The sequence below is a fragment of the Solanum stenotomum genome, chromosome 5 (assembly GCF_019186545.1).
Source record: "Solanum stenotomum isolate F172 chromosome 5, ASM1918654v1, whole genome shotgun sequence".
Taxonomy (NCBI): domain Eukaryota; kingdom Viridiplantae; phylum Streptophyta; class Magnoliopsida; order Solanales; family Solanaceae; genus Solanum; species Solanum stenotomum.
In genome coordinates this window covers 11,125,450-11,151,463 of record NC_064286.1, presented here as the reverse complement: position 1 = coordinate 11,151,463, position 26,014 = coordinate 11,125,450, and the positions used below count along the sequence as shown (strand labels likewise).

The 26,014-nt window shown below is 34.8% G+C and overlaps 1 protein-coding gene across 1 annotated transcript; it reads left to right on the top strand.

Annotated features, from left to right (window-relative positions):
- The first annotated feature begins 223 nt into the window (after positions 1–223).
- LOC125865236 (vesicle-associated protein 1-2-like) lies at positions 224–11,293 on the top strand. The gene is made up of 8 exons (XM_049545443.1): positions 224–466; positions 588–658; positions 739–820; positions 1,018–1,133; positions 1,226–1,387; positions 1,509–1,550; positions 9,480–9,557; positions 10,956–11,293. Exons 1-8 carry the CDS (start codon positions 412–414, stop codon positions 11,064–11,066), a joined length of 717 nt encoding a protein of 238 aa, XP_049401400.1. The 5' UTR covers positions 224–411; the 3' UTR covers positions 11,067–11,293.
- Positions 11,294–26,014: the final 14,721 nt, after the last annotated feature.

Genomic DNA, 26,014 nt, shown 5'->3' with positions numbered 1-26,014 from the left:
ACCGGTTCCGGTCCGGTTCCAATCCGGTAACTAAGGGACCGGACGGAATCTTTGGAAATTTTCGGTAAAACCAATTCTGATAATGAAATCCGATAACGAGGACCGATTCCAATTAAACCGATCCTGTTGATCCGGTCCTGTCCGTTTGCCAGCCTTAGGTCACACCACTTGCCGCATTTAAACGCAGCTAACATAAAACACAGACAAACGACAGCGTTATCACGTTTTTGCTTATTGGCACCCCATCACTCACACTCTCTCTCCAACTTGTTTTTCCCCAAAATTTCGAAAACCCCCCATATCTCTCTCTCTCTCTTTCTTCTGTATTCGAGATTCTCGCCGTGAAAATCATTCGTTCAGCTTCCGGCTCCGGAAAACCGCTTCTCCAGCCGATTACAAGATTGCGTCGGAATGAGTAACGGAGGAGAGCTACTTCAAATCGATCCTGTTGAGCTTCAATTCCCCTGTAACTTTCTCTACTTCGGCAAATGAGATGCTTCTCAGTTTCCATTTTCTTCACTTCTAAGATCCGTGTTACACTTGCTCTGTTGTTGATTTATTTGTTTTTTTTTTGTGCTCATGGATAGTTGAATTGAAAAAGCAGATCTCATGCTCAATGCAGTTGACGAACAAGTCTGATAATTATGTTGCTTTCAAGGTAATTTACTAAATTTGAAGTGTTATTAGCGATTATTTTTTGTTTTTCGAAATTGTGAAGGTTGGAATTTCATTTTTTAGGTGAAGACAACGAATCCGAAGAAGTATTGTGTAAGGCCCAACACTGGAATTGTCATGCCTCATTCTTCCAGCGATGTCAAAGGTCGGATGTTTTGAAATGATTTTGACACTATTTCATTTATATAGAATTTGATGTGGTGTTTTCTCTATCAAGCTTAGGTTTTTGCGATTATTTGAATGTTTGTCCGTCTGTTGTTACTTATATATCATGTAAGTGAATTTGAAAGTAACTTTTTTTCATGCATGGAGAGTAATTTTTCTTTACCATTTCTGGTTTAGTTACAATGCAAGCACAGAAAGAGGCTCCACCAGATATGCAATGCAAGGATAAGTTCCTGCTTCAAAGTGTTGTTGCAAGCCCTGGAGCTGCTGCAAAGGATATTACTCCCGAGATGGTAAAAATTTAAGTTGTTGTAAGAGTAATTACTGGCATACTTCCATATTCATCAGAAGTAGCGTGTTTATTAGATGCATTTTTTGGTTTTAGTTCAATAAGGAGTTAGGGAATTATGTGGAGGACTGCAAGTTGAAAGTGGTTTATGTTCCACCTCAACTGCCATCGCCTGTGAGGGAGGGGTCTGAGGAAGGTTCCTCTCCTAGGGCTTCAGTATCTGAAAATGGAGCTGTAAATACATCCGAGTTTAATAATGTGAGTTTTTTCGAAGCCTTATCTTGATGTTATTTTTTTTGGTGTTATTAAATACAAAGTCTCTCCTTTCTGGAGAGCAGAACTGAAGTGAATATAAAATTCCTGGATATTTTGGCTACAGATTTCAAGAGCATATAATGAGCAGCAAGACAACTCGTCGGAGGTAATCTTCATGTCTAAGTACTTGTTTGCTAGTGTTAGAATCAATATTGTTACCATATACGGACTTCAGCCTGAATGAAAAGTTCTGGTATCAGAAACCATAGGGTTTTGTGTATTTGTCTTTCTATGTTTCCTTATTACTTATTACTCCTGCATTCCTTAACCGTGTCTGTTGGTTTAATTATGTGAGGCATTACTCTTTCTATTTTACTTTGTGCACTCATTGGCAAATGCTGTTCATCTTGATGACTTGATCTATTGTGAACTTAGTTGCTCCGTCGATGCCAATAGTTAATCATTACCAATGTATTTTGTTCTATATGTTTCTTTGGCCTTTTGTTGGTGTTGTTTATTCAAAAGGATGGTCCAAGTCGTGTCATTGTTCAACATTCTAGCTAGTAGCTCTTTCTTGCCATCTTGGTCAGTAGGGTAGCCTCTATGCTAATTCGTGATCCATTTAGAGGGACATCCTACTTGAGTCCGGAGCCAAAAAGGTAAGAAAATGTTGCAAGTATTCCAAAACGGCAAACAAATTTTGGAATGAAACCAAAGGGGGAAAGGCACAAAAGCGCATGGGACCTTGCGCCTTGCCCTTTGTCCCTTAACAGACGTCAAAAGAAATGTTAAAGACAAGTCGTACGGCCCCACACACCTTATAAGGCATAGGGGCGTGTTACTCCATTTGTGGACGCCACCCCTTTACTCCATTCTCNCCCCCCCCCCCCCCCCATATTGTTTTCCCACCCCTTACTCTTTATATATTTGTTTATCCAATTTGGAAGTTATATAGGTATTAAATGAAAGTTTGATGTAAAATTGAAAGAGATCAATGTCCAATAATCAAAAACATAAGAAACTTCTCATTAATAAAACTTACTTCCATGCATTCCACTAAACCTAGATGACATCTTTTTTACTTGAAAGAATTGTCATGCATTCAAATTTAAATTAATAATTTTTTATAAAAATAAAAAAATTTAATTTAACCTTTAATGTAGAAAACTTATATATTAAAAGTATTTGATGTATAACACTATTAATATTTTTTTTTTCACACTTATAATTTAGCGTATATTTTTTTGGCTAATTTTGCTTGCAACTATTTTGATCAGATTATGCATGCATGCATTCCACTTTTTAAAAATTTTGGGAAGAAAAATGTCTTAGTTGAATGATCTTTTGAGATATTAACTTCATGCATTAACATAAAATGAAGCCTTATCTTATTAAGAGAAAGAAAATAATAATACTTAAAAGTTTTAAAACATAACAAACTTCTCATTAATGAAATACAAAAATTACAATAGAGGAATACAACATTTTTGTGTTGAACAACTAAAATTAAGTGAGATCATCCAAACCTCTAAATTCGCCCAACAAGAAACCATAATTTTGCACTATTGGAACACCTAATTTGTATGAATATTTTGACTTCACTATCCATTGAAGTTATAACTCAAGTACCATGAAAGATACCTTCATTTTTATCATTATTAACATGGTTGTTATTCTCAGCAACAACCATTGATTCAGCCTGTGCTAGACTGCTAGCGTTGTACATTCAAGCTTCTTCACCTTGTAAAAAATTCAGCTTCATCAGCACTAACAAACTTTTCATCCAAATGATTTTCTTGTTAATTGGATGTCTTATCCTAGCAATAAACTTTTCATTACTACTCATTTAACACTTCCCGAATATCATCTAACACAAATAATTATTGATGTAGTTCTCATACTCAAACAATAAAAAAGAAAGTATAGAAGAAAATGAGATAGGAACGGATTGATTGAAGAAATCTTGATAAATGATGGACCTTTAATAAAATACTACCTATGTAAATGATTTAACAACTTAAGAATAAAGGAAGAAGTAAAGAAGAGATGATGAATTTTTCTAACATGTTAGGTGGTTTATATAGAATTGAAGTGTGGATAGAAGGCACATGTACCTTTATTTTGATATCTGACAACCATAACACTTTTTTTGGACAATGTTTAGATATAACACACATTTAATTTGTTAGAATAGGAATATGAACAAGAATAGTATATCGAATCCTACTTGGAATAGGAATAGTATATAGAATCCTACTTGGAATAGGAATAGTATATACAATCCTACTTGGAAAAGGATTCTAATATAGTGTCTATAAATAAGATCTCAGTGTAATGATTATTAAATTGTGTATCTACATTATTAGACTAAGATCTTCTTTATAAACAATATATTACAATCTTTTTTCAAGTAGGATTGTATATACTATTCCTATTCCAAGTAGGATTCTATATACTATTCCTATTCCTAGTAGGATTGTATGTATTATTCCTATTCCAAGTAGTATTCTATATACTATTTCTATTCCAAGTAGGATTCGATATATTATTCTTGTTTCTATTCCTATTCTAACAAATTTAATATGTTTGTTATATGTAAATACTGTCCGAAAAAAGTGTTATGTTTGTTGGATATCAAAATGATGGTTCATGTGTCTTCTACCCGCACTTCAATTTTATATAAACCACCTAACATGTTAGACATATTTATCATCTATTCCATTATTTTTAAGTTTTGAAATCAACTACATATGTAGTATTTTATTCAAGGTCCATCATTTATCAAGATTTCTTCCATAGTTCCTATCCCATTTTCTCATATACTTTCTTTTTTATTGTTTGAGTATGAAAACTACACCAAATAAATATAACTATTTCTATAACTAGAAGATAAAGACCACCAAAAATTAATAGATATAATCTTTTTAACTAAAAGATATTCTGGATAAAATCATATTTCTAAAACAATCTTATCATTATTTTATTCCTAACCAACAAATAATATTAAAATGTTGTGATCTAATTTGGTTGGAGAAAATTCAGCATCGACGAATGAGATTGATTTTTAAAAAGTGTTCAAGTCATAGAATATGGTAGGTGATCCTTCTATTGAATAGGACATTTTTTCAATTAGCAAACTGAAGATGGCAAATATGTTCAGCAATGGGTACTCTAAGGGGTCGTTTAGTAGAGAGTATAAAAATAATGCCAAATGGAGTGTATTAGCAATGCTTGCGTTAGTAATGCTTGTATTAGTTATGCTTGCATTAGTTATATAGATTATTTCTTATGCATTGTTTGGTTTGGTGTATTAAAAATAACATGCATTGTATAAAAATATTTATTTACATAAATACCCTCCACAACTATGGTGAAAAAGATGTAAAGGGAGTTTTGAGGGGTAATTGGGTCTTTAACCATGCTAATGCCTGCATTAATCCCTTTGCATTACTAATACCTAGAAATTCATGGTTTTAGTAATACACTCCCCAATACACAATACAGTCTTGCATTAGTTATCTATAGCATGAAAAAGTGCACCAAACAAGGTATTAGGTACTGCTAATATATAGAGCTAATGCATGCATTATTTTTGCTAATATACTCTTAAAATGAATTGGATCACAATCCACCCATATAAAATATGGGTAAATATGGATTTGGTCAAATATGGTTTGGGTAAAATGGTTGTAACCCACTTTAATCTCCTAAAGCCAAAAAATATTAAATCGAAGTTAAATTGTTAATACCTCAACCCCTACCACCCCACCCCTATATTATTATTTTTTTTTAAATAATTTTTCATACGGAAAAAAGATTTTTTTTTACCCTATACCCCAACCCCAAAAAAAAATTATAAATTTTTTTTTTGAAAAAATTGCCAACCGACCCGCCACCACCCCCCAAAAAAAATATTTATTTTTTTTTGAAAATTCTTTTTGTCAACCCTCCCCCCCCCCCCCCCCCCCACCCTTGCAACCCCCACCTCCCTCCACATCCAAACTTTTTTTAAAAAAAGCTTCTCTTTTTGAAAAAAAATTTGCAACCGCTACCCCCGACCCCCACCTCAGGACACCTCCCACCCACACCCAAAAAAAATTATAAAAGAATTTTTTTCCCTCCACCCCACCCCCCAATTTTTTATTTTTTATTTTCAAAAACAAATAGTGCAATTAGGGATTTTTATTATAAGTGAGTGATATATGGGTATATATGGATTCTCATGTTTACCCATTTTGTCCATATTTGTATGAGCTTAAATAGGTTGAAGTCCATATTTACCCATTTAAGGAAATATGAGTGATCCATTTAATTTAATATGGAAAAAATGGATTCATTTCCCTTATATGGGTTGAAATTGCCACCCCTATACCAAACAACCCCTAAGAGTGCAGTGTGATAAATCAAAACTTGTGGTCTGATATCAAATTGATGCCACATCAAAAGGGAATGAGGAGAAATGAGAAAGAGAAGGAAGAGAGAGAAATGGTGAGAGAGAGAGAGACCCTTCGGGGTGGCCCAGTGGTTTGAGCTTGGGACTTCCATGTTGGAGGTCTCAAGTTCGAAACCCCTTGCCAGCGAAAGCAAAGGGTTTGTCTTCTGGGTTGAGCTCGTCGCACCAGGCTTGCCTAGTGCGGGTTACCTCTCCTATGTGGTTTGCGAGCTATTGCATAGGAGCGGGGGTTTTACCCTGTGCGCACCCAAAGGGTAGCGGCTGCGGGTTTTCGTTGTCATCAAAAAAGAGAGAGAGAGAGAGAGTAGTGAGGGAGAGATTACAATACAAAATCAATTCATCATCACTAATCAAGTCTTTGTAATAAAGTCCTCAAGGGTCCTATTTATTGAATAGAAACTTTGAACAATCAGAGCTCCTAAAACAAATGAAACTCATGTGATTAGATGATAAAAGTTAATAAAGCTAATGGATAAAATTATTAGTCAAAGAGCGTAAGAAAAGCTTTTCCTATTTTATTAGTCACCCTCTAATGAGCAAGAAAACGGCCTGTGATGATTTGAGTTGCTAAGATGAATAGCAAATACAGCTGTCATGAAATTAAGAAGAATGCAAGGAGTTCCAAGACTAATATAACTTGGAAGCTAGAGGAAATGAGTTACTTTATGAGTTAATGGATTGGTAAATGGAGAAAATTATGCCTAAAGCTGATATTTTGATCAACTCTACACTATTTAAATTGAAGGTCTGAATGAACCCTGGTTAGATTGTTGTCCATTTTGGATATGCAATTGTGGAATCGAGGATCAAATAACATAATGAGTTTGATGAATAGGAATCTTCATGATTCCAATATCATGCTTTTGAAAATAATTAGCTCCCACTGCTTTGCATTTCCAATTATTTTTGGAAAAATCAAATTGACACAAATTAACTGAAAAATTTGATATGTATTTGGTTTGGTGGAAAAAAGAACCAAACTGACATGTATGTATGTATATATTAAAACATTTGTATATTTTCTTTACCTATGTTCAATTCCTTCAAAATACTTGATTTCCCTTTTCTTTCATGTTCACAAACCAAACCAAGATTTATTAAGCTCACGTCTTTTCTGATTTGAGATAGTGTTTTATCGACAATTATTTTGATTAACAAAGCAAATATTGTTTAAGTTTCATATTAAATATTGTATTCTATGTTAAGTTTTAAGGAGTCATTTATTCTTTTACTAATTAAATTTTTGTAGTCATATATTTGTGTAAGATTGTTGTTAGATTATTGAAAGGGTAATGCTTATCACATATTGCAGAAAACATTTCTCACGTAAGAATGTTTCCTTTGATAATTGTTCATCCATTTGTTCAATTGTCTCTAAAGATATGTTAACTTGTAGGAAATTTTATCTGTAACTCTAAAAGATTGAATTTGTAGTTTAGACTGATATAGTTTGTATGCATTATTTTTAAAAAAGGTAATGGCTCCAATTGAATCATGAACACCATTTGATTCCCTTGTCTAGGAATAGATTTGGTTTTACATTGAGGCTATTATTTTCATCTGTTTTTTTCAAGGTTTTATTAGCCTGACCGGTTTTCCTGATAGTTTAGTCAGCATGCTAACAGGAAAATATATCTGACTTCACATATGCTGTGCCCGTTGCATTTCATAGAAGATTATGACTTAATTTATGTCTTTGTTTGACAAAACTTCCTGTAAAACACTGTACAGGACATAATTGCCAAAAATACTGAAACATTGTTGTCAGTTGACTAAAGTCTTTACCTCCAAACATTTCAACATTTGAAATCCCATTTGAATATGTATAATATGGTCATTCCAAATCTGGAATATCAAAGTGATATACTTGAAATCTTGTTCAGTTAAAATTAATATGGTTAGTTCAAATCTTGCGAAATCTTGTTCAGTTAAAATTAATATGGTTAGTTCAAATCTTGCATATCAAAGGGACATTATACTGAGGTGGAGCCATGGAGGAACTTTTTAGTTAGGAAGGATGCTAAACCTTTCGAGGTGGATTAGCTGCTATCAATTGCTCCTTGAAAAAGAACCAATAGAGTATCTTTCTTGATTCTCATATAAATATTCTAATAATTGATTGATGAACCTAACATTACTGAAGACTATCCTCAGTCTAGGAATTGTTGTAGGCTCATAGCTTCTTCCTACTATTTTCATTTCCACTTGGTTCATTCTACCCAATCAGTGAAAAGGTTCTTCTGGGGAAGTGTGCTGATTTTAGAATGTCTAAGTTGTTATTAATCTTCTGCAAGTTCCCTTGTGCATTCACACCAGCTTCTGATCTGTCCCATGTCTTCTTCCTGAGCCACTACTGGTGCATTTCCCACCACTTTATTCATTTTGGGTAAAATTGTTATAAATTATATACTCCCACTTCTCTAAATTATCTGTCTTACTTTCCATTTTAGCTTGTCCCGAAATAGTGTTCACCACCTCGAGAAGAATGTTTTTCCTCATAACAGTTTCAAAGGTCACATACTGCTTTTCAGCTTTCTTGAGCATCAAACTTAGCCACTCCCATCTCCAAAACAAATAGATACGAAGAAAGAGGGTAACCTTGTTTCAATCCTCTTTGAGACTTAAAGAAACAAACAGGATCTTCATTAATTAACACTGAGAAGCACACTGTATATAGAAAAGTGTGTATTCATTGAATCCGTCTAGGACCAAAGTTCATCTGCTTCAGGATATCCAAGAGAAAGGGCCAGCTTACATGGTCATAAGTTCTTTCCAAATCAAGTTTGCAGGCAACTCCTGTTTGGCCTTTTGCGGATTGATGCATTCATTTGCCACTAATGCAGCATCCACTATTTTTCTACCCTTTATGAATGCATCCCGACTGCCTGAAACTCACTGGATCTGAAGTCTTCCACAGTACCTTTCTCTTTTGGAATTGCATCATTAAAAGTGGAAGTAAATCTCTTCGGCGAAACTGACTTCTCTATAGAACAATTCCACAGTCCTCCACGAATCATCTTCAACAATATGCCAATACTTCTAGTAAAAATCATGATGGGTTCAGGACTAGTGTTAGTGTGATCGTATATCCTAAATGGTCTGTGATTTTAACCTAGCCCACAATTAACGAGTTTTGATGCTATGGGAATGAGTTTTTACTTGGAGAAATGCTATCAATCTTTGAGCGGTCTTAGAAGTTCTTGGGTGGAATCATTTGGTTCAAGGCTGCCATTTATATAGTAAAAAGTTTTACTTGCTTGTAACTATTTGTATAGTGTTTTTTCTTTCGAAATGTAGTTACTGTTTAGTCGTTACAAGTATAGTTTGTGATTACTCTGTTCCAAACACTATTTTGTTGACTTAGATGAATCTTTGATGTATACCTAAGTTAGTTTCTTTGCTTCATCAACTGGTGATTGTTTGTCCCTTCAGGATGTACTTCCAGTATTTCCTACATCATTATTTTCATGTTACTTATCTTATTGAATACTTGTTTCGTTATAAAGGTGGTCCCAATACTTAAAGTTTGCCAATTTGACCAAACCTTTGATAGGTGTAGACGTGTAGTTCTCCATTCTTCCATGTATATTGGCTTATAATGAATGAAGATTGAAGGCTGAGGGTTCTTTGTCTTGTTTGCAGACGAAGGCACTAATTTCGAAGTTGACAGAGGAGAAAATTTCTGTTGTGCAACAAAATAACAAGCTTCAGCAAGAATTGGTAAGGGGGGATCTTATATATGAAATATTTTACGACTTGCTTACTCCCTTCTCAAAAGATTAATTTACTTCTCACCACTACTTACGGGCACATTGACAATTTCAACCAACATGGTTGTGGTGCACTGGTGGGAGTGCTTCACCCTTAACCAGAGGTCTCGGGTTCGAGCGTTGGGTATGGAGAAAATCCTGTTGGGAGCGCCACCCCCGAATGGGCCCTGCAGAGCGTGATCCGGATTTAGTCGGAGCTCCAATGTGGGCTCCGGACACCGGGTGGGAAACCAAAGAAAAAAACATTGACAATTTCACATGATCATTCATTTCTTTCTAAAAGTTAGAGATGTGGATTGTACTGGAGAAAATTGCTGAACTCAATTGCGCAACGATAAGAAATTTTAAACATAGAACTAATCAGAAAAATAAATAAATACATAACACAAAGGAAGGAGGACATAAACTGCATTAACTGGTTGGTTCGCAAGCAGAGGTTGTCTGGCTTTGGGATTTGGGGATAATACAATTGCTCTGTGAAATGTGCCTCTTCCTGTTAATGTTGTCAGATTATTGGAAGTATCTAAATAGTTCCAATGGTCAGGTGTGTGCGAAGAAATGATTTGTTGAGGTCAAACACTTTTGCTATCTTCTTGACATTGGTGTCATTTTTCTTGGACAAGCCTCCCGCCTCTTACCTGACTTTTTCCTTGTGAATTTTTACAAGTTGTTCTCTATTGATATCCATTTCTTCATAAATTGCTGCCCACTCCACATGTCATTTCATTGATTGAGGTGGTAGAAAGTGATTAAGGATAGGAAGAAAAAGGGCCATGATTAGCCTGATATGCTTTTGGGTAGAGAAAAGGAGAATAAAAAATGCAGTGCATTGCTGTTTGCATAGGCAGAATGAACTCAGCAGTCCCACATTCTAGGTTAGGCTTTTAATGGACCTGCTTATATTAGTTTTGTTTATTGAGCAAGTTGTTATCTTCAGTTCTCTTAAGAGATAGAAAGTTATGTCAATCATAGTGTTGATGTCTAGTACTTACGTTATATACATTTGAAAATACAAATCATGACAATAAGTAAGAATGTTCGATTTTTCTACTTGAAACTTATTGCAATGCTATCAGTGTAACAGCTCAGCCCACATGTTGTCCACTTTATGCCTAGGCCCCCAGACCTCAAAACACGTCGCTAGGGTCTAACACTTATTTCTTATATATATACCCAACATCTCTCCCTTGTGTCAAACAAAGAAGGGTCAGGCTGGGTTGTGTTTTTGAAGTTTCGAGTTCAACTATTTGCGTTGAAATTAATGGCCTTTGCCTACTCTAGCTCCAAGAAGCTAAAGTATCGCCTTTTGAATTTCGTCTTTAAACTTGTTGAGCTTTGCCCTATGCAGGAGCTCTTGAGACGGGAACGTAACAGAAGTCGTGGTGGTATCCCAACTGTATATGTTCTGGTCATTGCATTGGTGGGAATCCTTCTGGGCTATCTTCTCAAAAGGATATAATCTTTAGACATGAAAATTGTAGAACCTTAAGTCAATTAGTTGTCTGGTTGACTTAAATATGTACAAGTTAGTTCCATTGGCTTTATAATGGCCTCAATCATCATATGACCAACTGGTTTGACATCCTCCTTTTGGTTAGTTTATTAATCAAGTGTATTTTCTAAGTTAATGAATGCAACCAAGTGTTAGACAATACTGATTAGTCATTGTAGTAGAGTGATCTTATTGGCATGAAGAGTTTCTTGGATTCACTTACAACTATCTTGCTTGGTTACCTTTCATTTTTTTAATCTTGTCTACCTCTCTGTGTATGGAGAAAATCTTGGTATTACTATTTTAAAATTAAAAAAAAAATTCAACACTAAGATGTTTGATAGGGTGTACAAAAATAGTTGTCAATATTGTATATTAATAATGTTGATATTAGTTATGTGGAGTGAATTTACTGAAAAAAATTGAAACGTGAATAGAACTTGTGGAAAATTCTCTTATGAATGAAAATGGTTGTTATTTTAATCACCACCTTAGAGTAACAATTAAACATGTTGTCGAAAGGGGCCTCTCCCTTTTCTTATAAGAGAAATTGAATATTGCATATTGTGTATTATAAGATAAACACAGTTTTTTTAAAAATAGAACAAAGAAAACATAGTGTTCATCCCCGTTAGCGATCAATGGTTAAATTTGAGATCAACTTCCACGATTTACCAGCTATCTGGAAAAATGAGTGTCATCCTCTATATCATATACATATCATATATATTAAGTTTTCTTATATTTTCAAATAATTACGTATTAAGAGTCTCCCACCATATATTGAGGAAGATATACCTAGATACATGTACTTGTGTTACTAGATACACAAAATTAGGGAGAGAGGCGAATGAGATAGTCATGTATTCCAGATTCATGCAAATCACACTAGATACATACTAGATAAATGTATCTTTATCTGGGATACCATATACATAGGAGAGTAGCGAGTGAGATGGGGGGAAGACGAACGAGATTCATTATGTATATCTACTTGGATGTAGTTTATCTAAAATAAATTATACCTGATTTTGACCCATGTATTTTGAGATACATGTATTTGAACGCATCAAAATCTTATAAGATTCTTAATATTGCAAACTAAAATATATCCAAATAATTAGCTCCTAAAATAGTGAGATTTCTCTTTTTAACTTTTCCAACAAAATATGCTGGGATTTCTTAATAGCTTGGGAATGGGGTGCTGACAACATTTTTGTGAAGCTGATAAAAAAGGAATAGTATTTTATATAAATTTATATATTAAACAAAAGTTTAATATTCGTATGATGGTGGCGTTAGTCTTCGACTACTGAAAGATGAAAGTGGAAAGATCCAAATATAGTCCCACCAACCCAAATTATATTACACACTCTCTCATCTGGAATTTATTTATTCCATTCATATTAATTTTCCTGATATGCTAGGAATTTGTCTCCAATTTTGACTAGTATCAAGTAGGGGTGCGTGGACATTCGAATTTAATAGGAATAGTTTGATTTGAATTTTTGATCGAAACTTGTTGAGAATATAATTTAATAATAAAAGTGTGCTTTCTCTAATAGCTTAAGCTTTTAGATGAGATAGTCACACACTTCAACAAAACTACCTTAGATATAAGTTCGAATTAATTAGACTTTTTTAAGTTTGATATTGAATTAATCGGCTTAAATATTTTTGAAATTTTCTATTTTGACTTTTGAGCTTTTAAGGTGATACAATTGACAACCTCAAAGTTCACCTAATAGTTTGTTTCTAAGAATGTATAATTTTCTATCGTTAATATGGACTAAAGTCACTAGAGTCAAGAGCCATAGGACGGTTACGATTTTAATGTCATCACTCATATCCTATTTTGTGTTATTTTCTTTAATAAAACACCTTATATGGTTATATTTTAGTAGGACTAAATAATATTTGAAGCACAATTTAATTATATGTTTGTATGAATACTTTACTGAAAAAACTCAAAAACCTGAGGTTGAAAAATTCGAATTTTATTATTTTGATTTGGTTTATAAATTTAAAAATTCCACACAAATTTTTTTGATTTGGTATTTGAAAATTCGGAACCAATTCGATCCATGTACCCTTAAGTATTGAACACATATCTTATGGATATGAATGAATATATGATATATAAAAAAAAAATTGAATTTTCGAAATTTTTCTAAATTCTATTCTTAGATTTTTAAAATAGACTAAAAAAAAAAAATCAACCTATCAATTATCTGTTGAAGGAAGCTTGAAGACTAATGGAACATGTCGAAGGAACAAGTCCATCGAAGCAGGCTGACGAGTTAGAGTTAGTCATACTAGGACTAAACTACTAAATCCTAAGTTATGTACGACTAAGCTACTGAATATTGTAGGAGTCGACTAGGATAAGATATTTGACTTGTAATACAATACTACTCATGTAAATAATTGTGTTGCAGTAGGATTCCTAGTATAATTAGAATATGACTCTTCTCCTATATAAGGAACTTGTAACTCAACATTATAATCATCAATACAATCCTTGATTTCTCTATACTTACGTGAGAATTCTACATGGTATCAAAGCAATAAAGCTTTTCCGCTCTTTAACGTATTAGATCAAAACCAAAACAACCAAAATATTGAACCGCAATGGCCCCTTCTACCAACACTCTTTTGACCTCTTCACTTCATCATCTTATTTCGTCCTGCTTCATTAAACTTAAGTCAACGAACTACCTTATATGGAGGACACAAATGTCTCAGTTGATTCAAGTGATGAAATTAACCTACCTCATCACAGAACCACCTAAAGATACATGTTCCACTAGACAGATTACTGAGAAAGTTGTAGCAGGCGAGAAGGGTGCAGAAGATAGTAACATTGTTGATGATCGGGAGGAGAAGGATATGTTGCTAAGGAGTTGAATCTCAGGAACCTTGACAGAAGAAAGCATGTACTTGATCGTAGGCTGCTCAACTGCCAAGGAGATGTGGGAATGCTTGGAAGAAGCATATCTTCAAGCAACAAAAATAAGGAGTTACAACTCAACAACAACTGCAAAGTGTGAAGCTAGGAACCAAAACAATTGACGAATATATTAAGGAATTCAAAGGCATATGTGATGGCCTTGCAGCCATTCACAAGCCTGTAGATGAAGATAGCAAAGTGATTAATTTTGCTAGAGGTCTAGGTCTTAAGTACAAGACCTTCAGGACTGTCATGTTAGGTAAGGCACCATATCCTACTCTTAATCAATTTGTTAATGCTCTAAGGGGTTTTGATATGAGAGAGGATGAAGAAGAAGTGCCTCAACAAAACCATAACATGGCATTCTCTGCCCAAAGAGGCAGGGGAAGAGGAAACTACTCTAAAAAAAGAGGAAACAATAATTTCAATTCTAGAGGAAGAGACTTTATGCCTGCTGGACAAGGAACAAGTTCTTATAACAACAGAAGCGGACCAGGTCCTCAGAACAGTCCTTCAAGTGGAAATCATGAGAGGAACAATACTGATGCGTGTCAAATTTGTGGTAGGAATAACCATACTGCTCTTAAGTGTTTTTACAGGTGGGATTACTCTTACCAAGCCGCAAATGAGCTACCACAAGCATTGGATGCTACTAATCTACAAAACACTACTGATGACACCTTGTATGTCGACTCAGGAGCAAATAGCCATATAACACATAACTCAGGTATCCTAACTGATCTTAAATACTACAATGGATCAGATAAAATCATTATTGGGAATGAATCAAAGTTAGACATAACACATGTTGGAAATATATCCGGATCAGGTCTAAAGTTAAAAGAAGTTTTTGTAGTCCCTAAGATTAATAAAAATTTACTCTCATTTAGTAAGCTTGCAAAGGATAATTGTTGCACTCTTGAATTTGATGAAACTAATTTTGTTGTAAAGGACAAGAAGACAAGGACACTGCTGGCCAAGAGAACTAAAAGGAATGGACTTTATGCTTTGGAAGATAACAACCTCTATGCTTTAACTGCTGCACGCGATTGGAACACGTCAGAAAACATGTGGCATACTAGATTAGGACACCCTAGTTTGAAGTCTTTAAAAGTTTTGAATAGTAATAGTTGCATCAATATTAGTAGTTGGAATAAAATGCCTACTGTTTGTTCTAGTTGTCAGTTGGGAAAGAGTTGTAAACTTCCATTTGGGTTGACAAATAAAATTGAGAAAGAACCTTTATTGAAAATCCATTATGATTTATGGGGACCTGCTCCTATCGAATCTTCTCAACATATGAAATATTATGTCTTTTTTGTTGATGATCACACGAGATATACATGGATTTATCCACTGAAAAAGAAATCTAAATTTTTTGAGGTCTTTGTAAAATTCCAGAAAATAGTAGAAAAATAATTTTCTAAAGAGATTAATATTTTTCAGTGTGATGGAGGTGGTGAGTTTATCCAAACAGACTTCATTAAGCATTTGGAAGATTATGACATTGTGAGACATATTTCATGTCCTAACACACCTGAACAAAATGGAGTTGCAGAGAGAAAACATAGGCATATTATGAAGACTGGCTTAACTCTACTACTTCATGCTAACCTACCTTTGTTTCTATGGGTTGAGGCTTTCCTCACTGCAGTATTCCTCATCAATAGACTGCCTTCATCAGTCCTAAAGATGGTGACTCAATTTGTTAAGTTATATAGGGAACAACCTGATTACAATAGCCTAAAAGTGTTTGGGTGTAGATGTTTTCCATATATCAAGGGTAGCAATAAGTTCAGTCCAAAGACCTACCCTTGTGTGTTAATAGGGTACAACAGCTTACACAAAGGATATAGATGCTATCATCCCTCTATAAGAGGGGTTTACATATCCAGACATTGTTGTGTTTGATGAAAACACATTACCCTATATGTCTCCAAAGCAATCTCAGACTAACATTGATGTCTCACCTCATCTTGCTACTTTTGTTGAATCTTTCTCTAAACTGCAAGCTCATGATAATTCTGATTCAGGGGAAGTACAAGCTGCTAGTCCACACATTAATAGTGATAATGCTACTACAACTCATATACTTCTTGATGATGAGAGTACCATTGACCTCTCAGGCACATGATCAGATGCTGAGGAATAGGTTGAAAGTGATGATCCATACATTAGTATTGAAACTCCAGCTGCAGATCTTCTAGTAGCAATGAGGAACAAGTTGCACTTATAGGTCCAGCCAATGAGCATCATCAAACAACCACTTTAGTTGATGTACCAGTTGACCATCAACCTGACAATGCTACACTCCAGTCAACTACCTTGGTTGATGTACCAGTTGAGGTACTTTCTGCACCACAAGGGCATCATATGATCACCAGGCACAAGGTGAAAGAACATCACTTGTCACTTGTTGCTCGCGGCAGCACCAAAATTGTGAGAGAACCAAATACTATTAAGGAAGCACTAAGATCACCTCATTGGCTTGCAGCAATGCAGGAAGAAATTGATGTTTTACATACTAACAAGACATGAATTTTGGTCCCCAAATCTCCTATTATAAACTTGGTTGGCTTAAAATGGGTGTTCAAGATAAAATTAAAAGCTAATGGGACAGTAGATAAATACAAGGCCAGACTTATGGCAAGGGGATTCTCGCAGCTTGAAGGGATAGATTTTGAAGAAACATTTAGTCCTGTGGTTAAAGCAACAACTATTATGGTGGTTCTATCCATTGATGTCAGTTCAAAGTGGGAAGTAATACAACTAGATGTCAAAAATGCCTTTCTCTATGGCTTCCTACAAGAGGAGGTGTACATGAGTCAACCTCCTGGTTTTATTGATCCCCAGTATCCTTAGCATGTGTGTCTACTTAAAAGGGCATTGTATGGTCTTAAACAAGCACCAAAAGCCTGGTTTGATAGATTTAGCATGCATCTCTTACACCTTGGTTTCATTTGTAGTAAGGCCGACCCTTCCTTATTTACTTTGCAAACTCACAAAGGCAAAATATTTCTCTTATTATATGTGGATGATATTATTGTCACATGAAGTAATCCATCTCATGCCTCAGAGTTAGTTCTACAACTTGGGAAGGAGTTTGCTATGAAAGATCTTGGCTCTCTTTACACTTCTTTCTAGGAGTTGAGATGAAGTATATATTTCGAAGGAGGAATTCACTTAAATTAAAGCAAGTATGCTGCTGAGCTGCTGGCCAAGACAGAGATGCTTTGGCAAAGGCTGTAGCCACTCCCTTGGCTCAAAAGCATGGTTTGCATGAAGCTATGGGAAGTCTTGTAGATGCATCCTTGTACAGAATGATAGTAGGGAGCCCTTCAATATTTGACCCTCACAAGACATGATATCACTCATGCTGTTAATTTAGCAAGCTAGTTTATGCAAAGCCCAAACATTGAACATCTTCAAGGGGTAAAAAGGATTCTCAGGTACATCAAATGTACTCTACACTTTGGACTCAGAATTATTTCACAATCACCATGTAGGTTGTATGGCTACTCAGATGTTGATTGGGGAGGTGTACCACAACTAGGAGATCAACTACAGGCTATAACATCTACCTAGGTGCAAATTGTATTTCTTAGACCTCCAAGAAACAGACCACAGTAGCCCGATCAAGTGTTGAAGCTGAGTATAGAGCACTAGCCTCCACTGTCGCAGAAATGACTTGGATTTTGTATCTTCTTCATGACCTTGGAGTGTTCTTTCGATCTATTTCTACGTTGTATTGTAATCATATGAGTGACTTGTACATGACAATTAATCCAGTTATGCATGCTAGAACCAAACATGTTGAAATGGACTATCATTTTGTTCGTGAGAAAGTGGCCAGGAGACAACTTCTTACTCAGTTTGTGAAGTCTAAGGATTAGCTAGTTGATATTCATACCAAAGCCTTAACAAAACAGGTTTTCGCAGCAAGCTAGGAGTTACCCTCCACTCACTAGCTTAAGAGGAAGTGTTGAAGGAAGTTTGAAGACTGATGGAACATGTCGAAAGAACAGGTCCATCGAAGCAGGTTGACGAGTTAGAGTTAGAGTCATAATAGGACTAAACTACTAAATCCTAAGTTATGTACGACTAAGCTACTGGATATTGTAGGAGTCGACTAGGATAAGATATTTGACTTGTAATACAATACTACTCATGTAAATAATTGTGTTGTAGTAGGATTCCTAGTATAACTAGAATATGACTCTTCTCCTATATAAGGAGCTTGTAACTCAACATTATAATCATCAATACAATCCTTGATTTCTCCATACTTACGTGAGAATTCTACATTATCATCCCAAAAAAAAAAAAATCAGATATTCATGAATTTCGAATTTCAATTTGAATTTTGTGTTGACTCAAATTATCCCCCACCTAAATCCAAGTCATGATAAAAGAAAATAAAAACCCAACAGATTGACTAAAAGGGTATATACCACGTAATTATAAATTTTCTTTTGGATCTTTTAATTCATAATAATATTATATGAAGTCAAATAAGTACTACTCCATAAAGACTAATGTTCTCCGTCTTCATTGACTTCTATCATATTCTATTATTTTCTCTATATCTAATATATATATGTAACATCTTTGAAAGAGTCAAACGCGTTTTTGTAATAATAATTCTTTTGAATATTTTGAGTAATTAATTATTATAATTTATAATGTTTTGATATTATTTTTATATATATAAATTTTATTTTTAAAATTATAAAAAAATTATGTCAGAATTCACCGTTAAAATTAAAAAAGTTAACTCTGAAAAATTGGATGATACAACATAAATTGGGTAAAAAAAATAGGAGGGAATACTACAAAATTGGTTCTTTGTTACTTTTTGATTTTTCTGATTCACTATTATTTTAATATCCACCCACCCACCCAACACATTCTTCTTCATAAGCTCTTGCTTTAAAACTATAAGAAAACAAATATTTTTGAAATGAAACACTTTTCTTCTAGGGACAAAAACTTGAGAGAGACTTACTTTACTCTCTCAAGTTTTTCCTTCCTTGCTTCCTAATTATATGTTCCCTAAATATCCTTTAGGGACAAAAATTCTTTAACGACCAGTAGTATATTACTGATCGTTATTGAATTATAATAGCGAAACCTATAACAATAGGATTTTACTAGTTATAATCATTCCCTATCAAGTATCAATCTTTTAAAGACAATTTTCCTGTCTTTAAAAAAAATTCATTTTTCTTATAGTGCACGTACGTATATATAAAATGACCAAGCTCCACGGTTTTTTTCTAAAAACTCATGTCACTTCACTTATACGCACAAAACCACTTTCAAGATTCTTGAAATGGACCCAACGTCTCAAAACTATTTGCTCCAAAGTTTTGGCTGCAGACTCGGGGCGTGGTTACGTACAAATCGGGCATAAAGAGAAGGCAAATGTGGTGCCAAAAGGTCATATGGCAATTTATGTGGGACAAAAAGATGGAGATTGTAAGAGGGTTTTAGTTCCTGTTATTTATTTTAATCATCCTTTATTTAGTGAATTATTGAGAGAAGTTGAAGATGAATACGGGTTTAATTATCCGGGTGGGATTACTATTCCTTGTCGGATCTCGGAGTTTGAGCGTGTCCAGACCCAAATCAAACAGTGTCGGGTTGCCCGTAAAATGCTGACTGTATAGAAAATGCATTTCGATGCATGATTTTCGATATTTGTGGTGATGATGATGACGATAATTAAAAGTAAATCTAGAATTTTAGATTGAGTGTGATATTGTTATATGTATTGATTTTGATTTTTTTTTATATATATATACTCCCTCCAATTCAATCTCTATGACATTAAGTATGATTAAGTACCAAAATATTGTAAAAAGTGCAAGTTACAGAAAAACAATGAGGGGGATGGAACCAAAGAAAGATGGTACCCTACGTCCCTTCCTTTCATGAGACAGCTAATTTTCTTCTTTTTCTTTTCTAATCGTCAAATTAGTGCTATGTAATACTTTTATGACATCTTAAGGGGTCGTTTGGTAATTAGATAAGAAACAAATTTTTTGTGTATTACTTTCCGTCTAACTTATACAATGTTTGGTAGGTAGAATGGTAGATAGAAAATAAGTTATTCATGTATAAAATTAATATAACGTTTGGTTAACTATTTAGAAATATATTCACATAACTAATACATGTATAAATTATGAGGGAATCAATGTATGATTTTATGCAGGATAGGATGTGGAAACATAACTAAGCCTTATATAAAATAATACATAGATTCAATCATAATTAATCTCTACATTACTAATATCTGCATAACTCTAACTAGCTACCAAACAAGTCTTTTTTTTGTCAGTTCTAATCGATCAAAAAATATAATTGCAGCATGAACAAATGTGAACATCAAACAACCTCAAACAAAGTTGTATAACAACCTAAATACAACCCTAAGTTTAAATAACTTAACCTGTTAAATGATTCAATCTCTATTTTGTGCATCTTGAAGATGTTGGCGATGAAGGTTCACTCGCAAGACGTTCATATTCCCTTTCTAAATTATCAATTCGTCTTCTTAGCGATTTATTTTCTGTTACAACTCGGAGGAATTAGCGTCTTTCAGCTCCTCAGCGCTTATTCCATTTTCATCATCGTCTTCAAATTCAGAATCTGATTGTGGCTCACCAAGCCTCTCCCCATGGTGATACCAAAAAGTATAATTTTGAATTATTCCATATACAATCAAATGATCCCTAACCATCTTGCGTGTTCCGGGAGTTGTGTTGCAACATTTAACACAAGGACATCGTATTTCATCCGTTTCTCCTGTTCTTCTAAAAGCAAAATCCACAAATTTCTGCACCCCAATTATGTAAGCATCATCAAGTCACCTATCAACAAGTTGCATCCATTGCTTATTAGGCGCCATGACCTGGTACATATTTGACACGATGTAACAACAAGAAGTAAATAGAAACACGAAAACATAACATTAGGTAGTGGAATTTAGAAGAGTCCAAATCCAGAGTTTATGGAACATGATAAGTTTTCGAATATAGTTTAGTCAAATGAACACAACAATGTTCCAATGCATTTTCCAGAATCTCGAGTAAACGTTCTAAGTTGATGGAGAGTAGCATAAACCAAGACGTGTATCTCTTTTAACAGTGTATAAAAGACGATGTTCTATCTCTTAATTTTGTGTCTTCATTTTCTAAGATAGGATGATATGGAGGTTGATGATTAAGGTAGAAGGTGAGTAGGTAGTCAAGCGTTTTCTAGTTTTCCCTATCAGTAATATTATTATTGTTACTCTACCACTATCTTATTTTTAATATTTTTATTACCTTTTACTTAGGTTATGTATTATTTGTTGCTGATGTTCTTTTCTCCATAATTTTCAGCATGACTTCTTTACTATTATATTTCCTTTTCATTGTGGTTACTTGGGCTGAGGGTCCTTCAGAAACAACCTCTCTACCTTCACAAGGTAGGGGTAAGGTTGCTTATGTACTACCCTCCTCAGACCCCACTTGTGGAACTACACTGGATAAGTTGTTGTATTTCCTAAGATATTCAAATATGATATTGTTTTCCCAAGAGAATGAGGAAGCATTATTGGGTTGATATTCCATTGAAGAAACAACGTTTACCCTGGGAGCATGATGATCAAACTTTTGAGTTTTCTTCCCATATTGCTAATACATTATACGAGCAGCTCTATGCGGTTATTTTTTCAGTGGACAGAAGATCACAAAGATGGCCTTGGAAATGATTTATCTGGATCTCTATCCTCTTCTAATTCAGTGCTAACTAAAAAGTAAACTAATAGTCCAAAGGAAAATAAGAAAGAAACACAAAAAGATCAAATACAGAAACATCTAGGCGGAGAAATAAAAAGAGCAACAAGCAATAGATGTTAGATGATTATAGCAGACTAATTTCAACCATGTTCCTGACGAAGAGCAAGAGATACAGTACCATTGACAGATAATAGCATCACCATACGGACGAATTGTTACATCAAAACAAAAAGAAATGTATGCATGAATTCGCAAAAGGGGAGCATCCTATAGTTATTGTATATTAATACACGATTTGTTTAAGAGTCATGGAATCAACTGAACTTACCCGAAAGGGAAATCGAGACGAAGTTAACCAAATAATCCCAACTACTATTAAGAAAGAAGGACAGGAAAAAAAGAAGTAAAGAGAGCTTGGCAGAACTAAATACTCCCTATGTTCAATTTATATGATATTTTCCTTTTAGTTTGTCTGAAAAAGAATGAGACATTTTTATATTAAACAATTTAACTTTAATATTTTCATCCCTTAATTAGATAATTATTAACCATAAAAATGTCTATAGTTTGTTTTAGATCACAAGTTTCAGAATTCTTCCTTTATTTCTTAAACTTCGATCAAGTCAAACAACTTCACATAAATTGGAACGAAGGGAGTGATTAAATTTTCCCATATAAAATCATTTGGCTCAAATTCAAAAATATGCCCATCAAAGGGATTGAGTCTATGGTTGCAATATGTGTGAAATGATTGAACTGAAACCTAATCAGAGAGGTGTATTTCTTTCTTGCCGCGGTGGCTAAAAAACGGTTGCCCAAAAGCTTAATCAGCTAAAATTATAGATGAGTGATCAAATACACAATTCATAAACTTAAAGCAGGAGGTTCAATGACTTTGCCAAAATGTAACAACTGATTGATACCAAAAGCAGATTTTAAGGCAATGGCATCCTTGAAAACAACTGTTACTTTTTTTAAAAAATGGCATCCTTTGAATCTCCCACCTAAGCAGCACGTTGCAACTTGAGTACCCTTGCTCAACAAAAGTCTCTTTACAATATTAGCTAAGTGCATTCTGGTTATTCTTCATATTGAAACTACTAACATAATAAGCTGAAAATAATGCAATCTATTAAACTACATCTTGAAACCTTCTTGTGTATCTCTTTTCCCTGATCGATCTCTTCCATTATTAACCACAATATCAATCAATTATCAATATTTAGTGCAGGTCAGTATAAAGACTAATGACTCTTACTGTAATAGTGGCGGACGTTAATTTTGGTGAAGTATGACATTAAAAAGGTAATCTCGTGCACTAAGCTCGTTTCCACAGCTTGAACTCATGACCTTCTGGTGTCATAAGAACAACTTTACTCATTGTTAAGATCATGTATTTGTATTTGATAAATTAGTACATGTAGGACTTGAAGATTGTAAATCATTAGTCTTTATTTTTCAGTTAGTTAGTTTGTTATTCTTTCCAGTTAGTTAGATTCACATTCTGTTAGTTAGTTCAACGAGTATAAATGTACAAAGATCAGCTCAATGATAATTCAGTTTTCATTTTGCACAAACTCAGTTTCACTTCTGGTTCTTCTCTGTCAAAGCTCAGAGCTCCTCCCATGGAGTTCTTAGTCAATATTGATTAGAAAGTCACGATTTCTACATGGTATCAGAGCTGAGGGATTCTTTCTCCGCATTGATTCGTTTCTCTTTCGCATTGATTCAATTCTCCTCTCTTCGATTCTCGATTTGTGATCTCGCAATCGTCTCTCTCTCTCAATTCTCAATCTGATATTCCGCGATTTGTGATCTCACTCTTTGTTTCTCATACATTTTCTTGTTGTTATCACTGGCTATTGATTCATGGCGATTGGTACAGATCAACCGACCTTGACTTCCTCCGCATTGATTCGTTTCTCTTTCGCATTGATTCAATTCTCCTCTCTTCGATTCTCGATTTGCGATCTCGCAATCGTCTCTCTCTCTCAATTCTCAATCTGATATTCCGCGATTTGTGATCTCACTCTTCGTTTCTCATACATTTTCTTCTTGTTATCACTGGCTATTGATTCATGACGATTGGTACAGATCAACCGACCTTGACTGCTAAGACTCAACAAACGCAGATCCATCATGATTCCAATAATCCCTGTATGTGCATCCTTCAAAGAATGTTGGGTCATCAATCACTCTAGTCGTTTTCGATGGCACCGGATATCGATCATGGCGACGGGGAATTCTCAGAGCACTTTCTGTGAAGAACAAAACAGGTTTCATCAATGGCAAAATTGAGAAACCAGCTCCTACTTCGCCTACGTATGATCAATGGGAACGCTGTGATAATATGGTAACCTCTTGGATTCTTAATTCTCTGTCGAAGGATCTAGCTGAAAGCCTACAATATGTAAACAATGCAAAAGAACTATGGGAGGAATTAGAAGATCGATATGATCAGGCAAATGACGCTAAACTGTACCAAATTCAACAGGAACTTAACAATCTTTCTTAAGGTAACCTTGATGTCACAAGATATTACACTAACATCAAGAGGTTATGGAAGGAATTGACTAGTTTGGATGTCACTACACAATGCACTTGCTCATGTACCTGTAGGGGTAAGAATAAGTTGCACAAGGCAGAACAAGATTGACGGCTCATTCAGTTCTTAATGGGCTTAAATGAAGTTTACACAGTTGTTTGAGGAAGTATTTTGATGATGAATCCTCTACCTACCATGGTTCAGACTTTCTCCATCCTAGTTCAGGAGGAAAAGCAAAGAGAAGTCAAGCCTCACGCTCGAGTTCATCTGGACTCCACTTCACTAAGTGTATCTGCAAGCAGTAGTTCAGGTTCCAGGCACTCTATTGCGGGCAACAACTAGCACTTTCAGAACAAATTATACTCCAAATAAAGGAGGGGGAAAGGGTGTGTATAAACCAAATCCTACCAGCAATTCATCATATGGTTACTATGCAGGTTCATCTAGTAATTTAGGAAATTATTTAAGAACATATCCACCAAATCACAACAAGTCAAATCTGTTCTGTGACTATTGTAAGAAGTTAGGTCACACTGAGGAAAAATGTTATAGGCTACATGGATTCCCTCAGGATTTCAAGTTTACTAAGGGAAGAAACTCAGGATCAGTAGCAAATGTCCATGAAAGTTCAAGAAGTTCAATTTCTGAGAAGTATGAGGAACAAGAGAACAATTTGACTCACAGTCTTACACAGGACTAGTACAATCAGCTGCTCAATTTGTAGGGAAACATACATGTTTATGGAGAAACCACAAATGATGGACACAAGGATTCTGCAGACAACCTTGCAAATGGAAATGGAGCTGTGAACCTTGTAGGTATCTTAGCTTGTCATTCCTCTATAACTGAATTTGGTAAATTGTTTTGTAAATGTGTTGCATCATCTACTGCCTCATGGATTATAGACTCAGGAGCCACAAACCACATGATATATAATAAAGCCTTGCTTACTAGAATCAGACCTCTAGCTTACCCATTCTTAGTTACACTACCTAATGGATATAAAGTGAAAGTGACAGAGATTGGTGATGCCTATCTAAATTCAACATTGACTCTATATCAAGTATTAGTTGTACCTAGTTCTAAATTCAATTTGATTTATGTCCAGTGTTTAGCTTCACAACTCAAAATTGTTATTAGTTTCACCAACTCATCGTGTCTTATGCAGGGCCCTTCTCTGAAGAGCCCTCTGGAGATTGGTAGTGCAAAAGATGGCCTCTACTTCACTTGTTCAAGATATCCAAACTGCAGCAAATCATCTGGTCGTTCTTCACTTGTTTCAACTCCACCTTTTTCTGTTTCACATCCTGTATCACATGAGAAAATTCCTTTCCCTTATACTCCTTTTGTAAGATCATTTCATGAGAATAATAAAGACATTTGTTGGAATCCACAGCAACCTGTTACAAATTTGTGTCCTGCTGATTCTTATAAGTCATGTATGTCTCATGGAAATGTGGATCATTTGTGGCATGCAAGGCAAGGTCATGTACCCTTTGGAAAATGAGGGGTATCTCCACAATACCTTTCTCTTTTGCCCTAAAACAACCTTTCACCTGTACTATTTGTCCAATGGCAAGACATGCAAGACTTCCCTTTCCCAATAAAACAACAATACAATCCACATAAATTT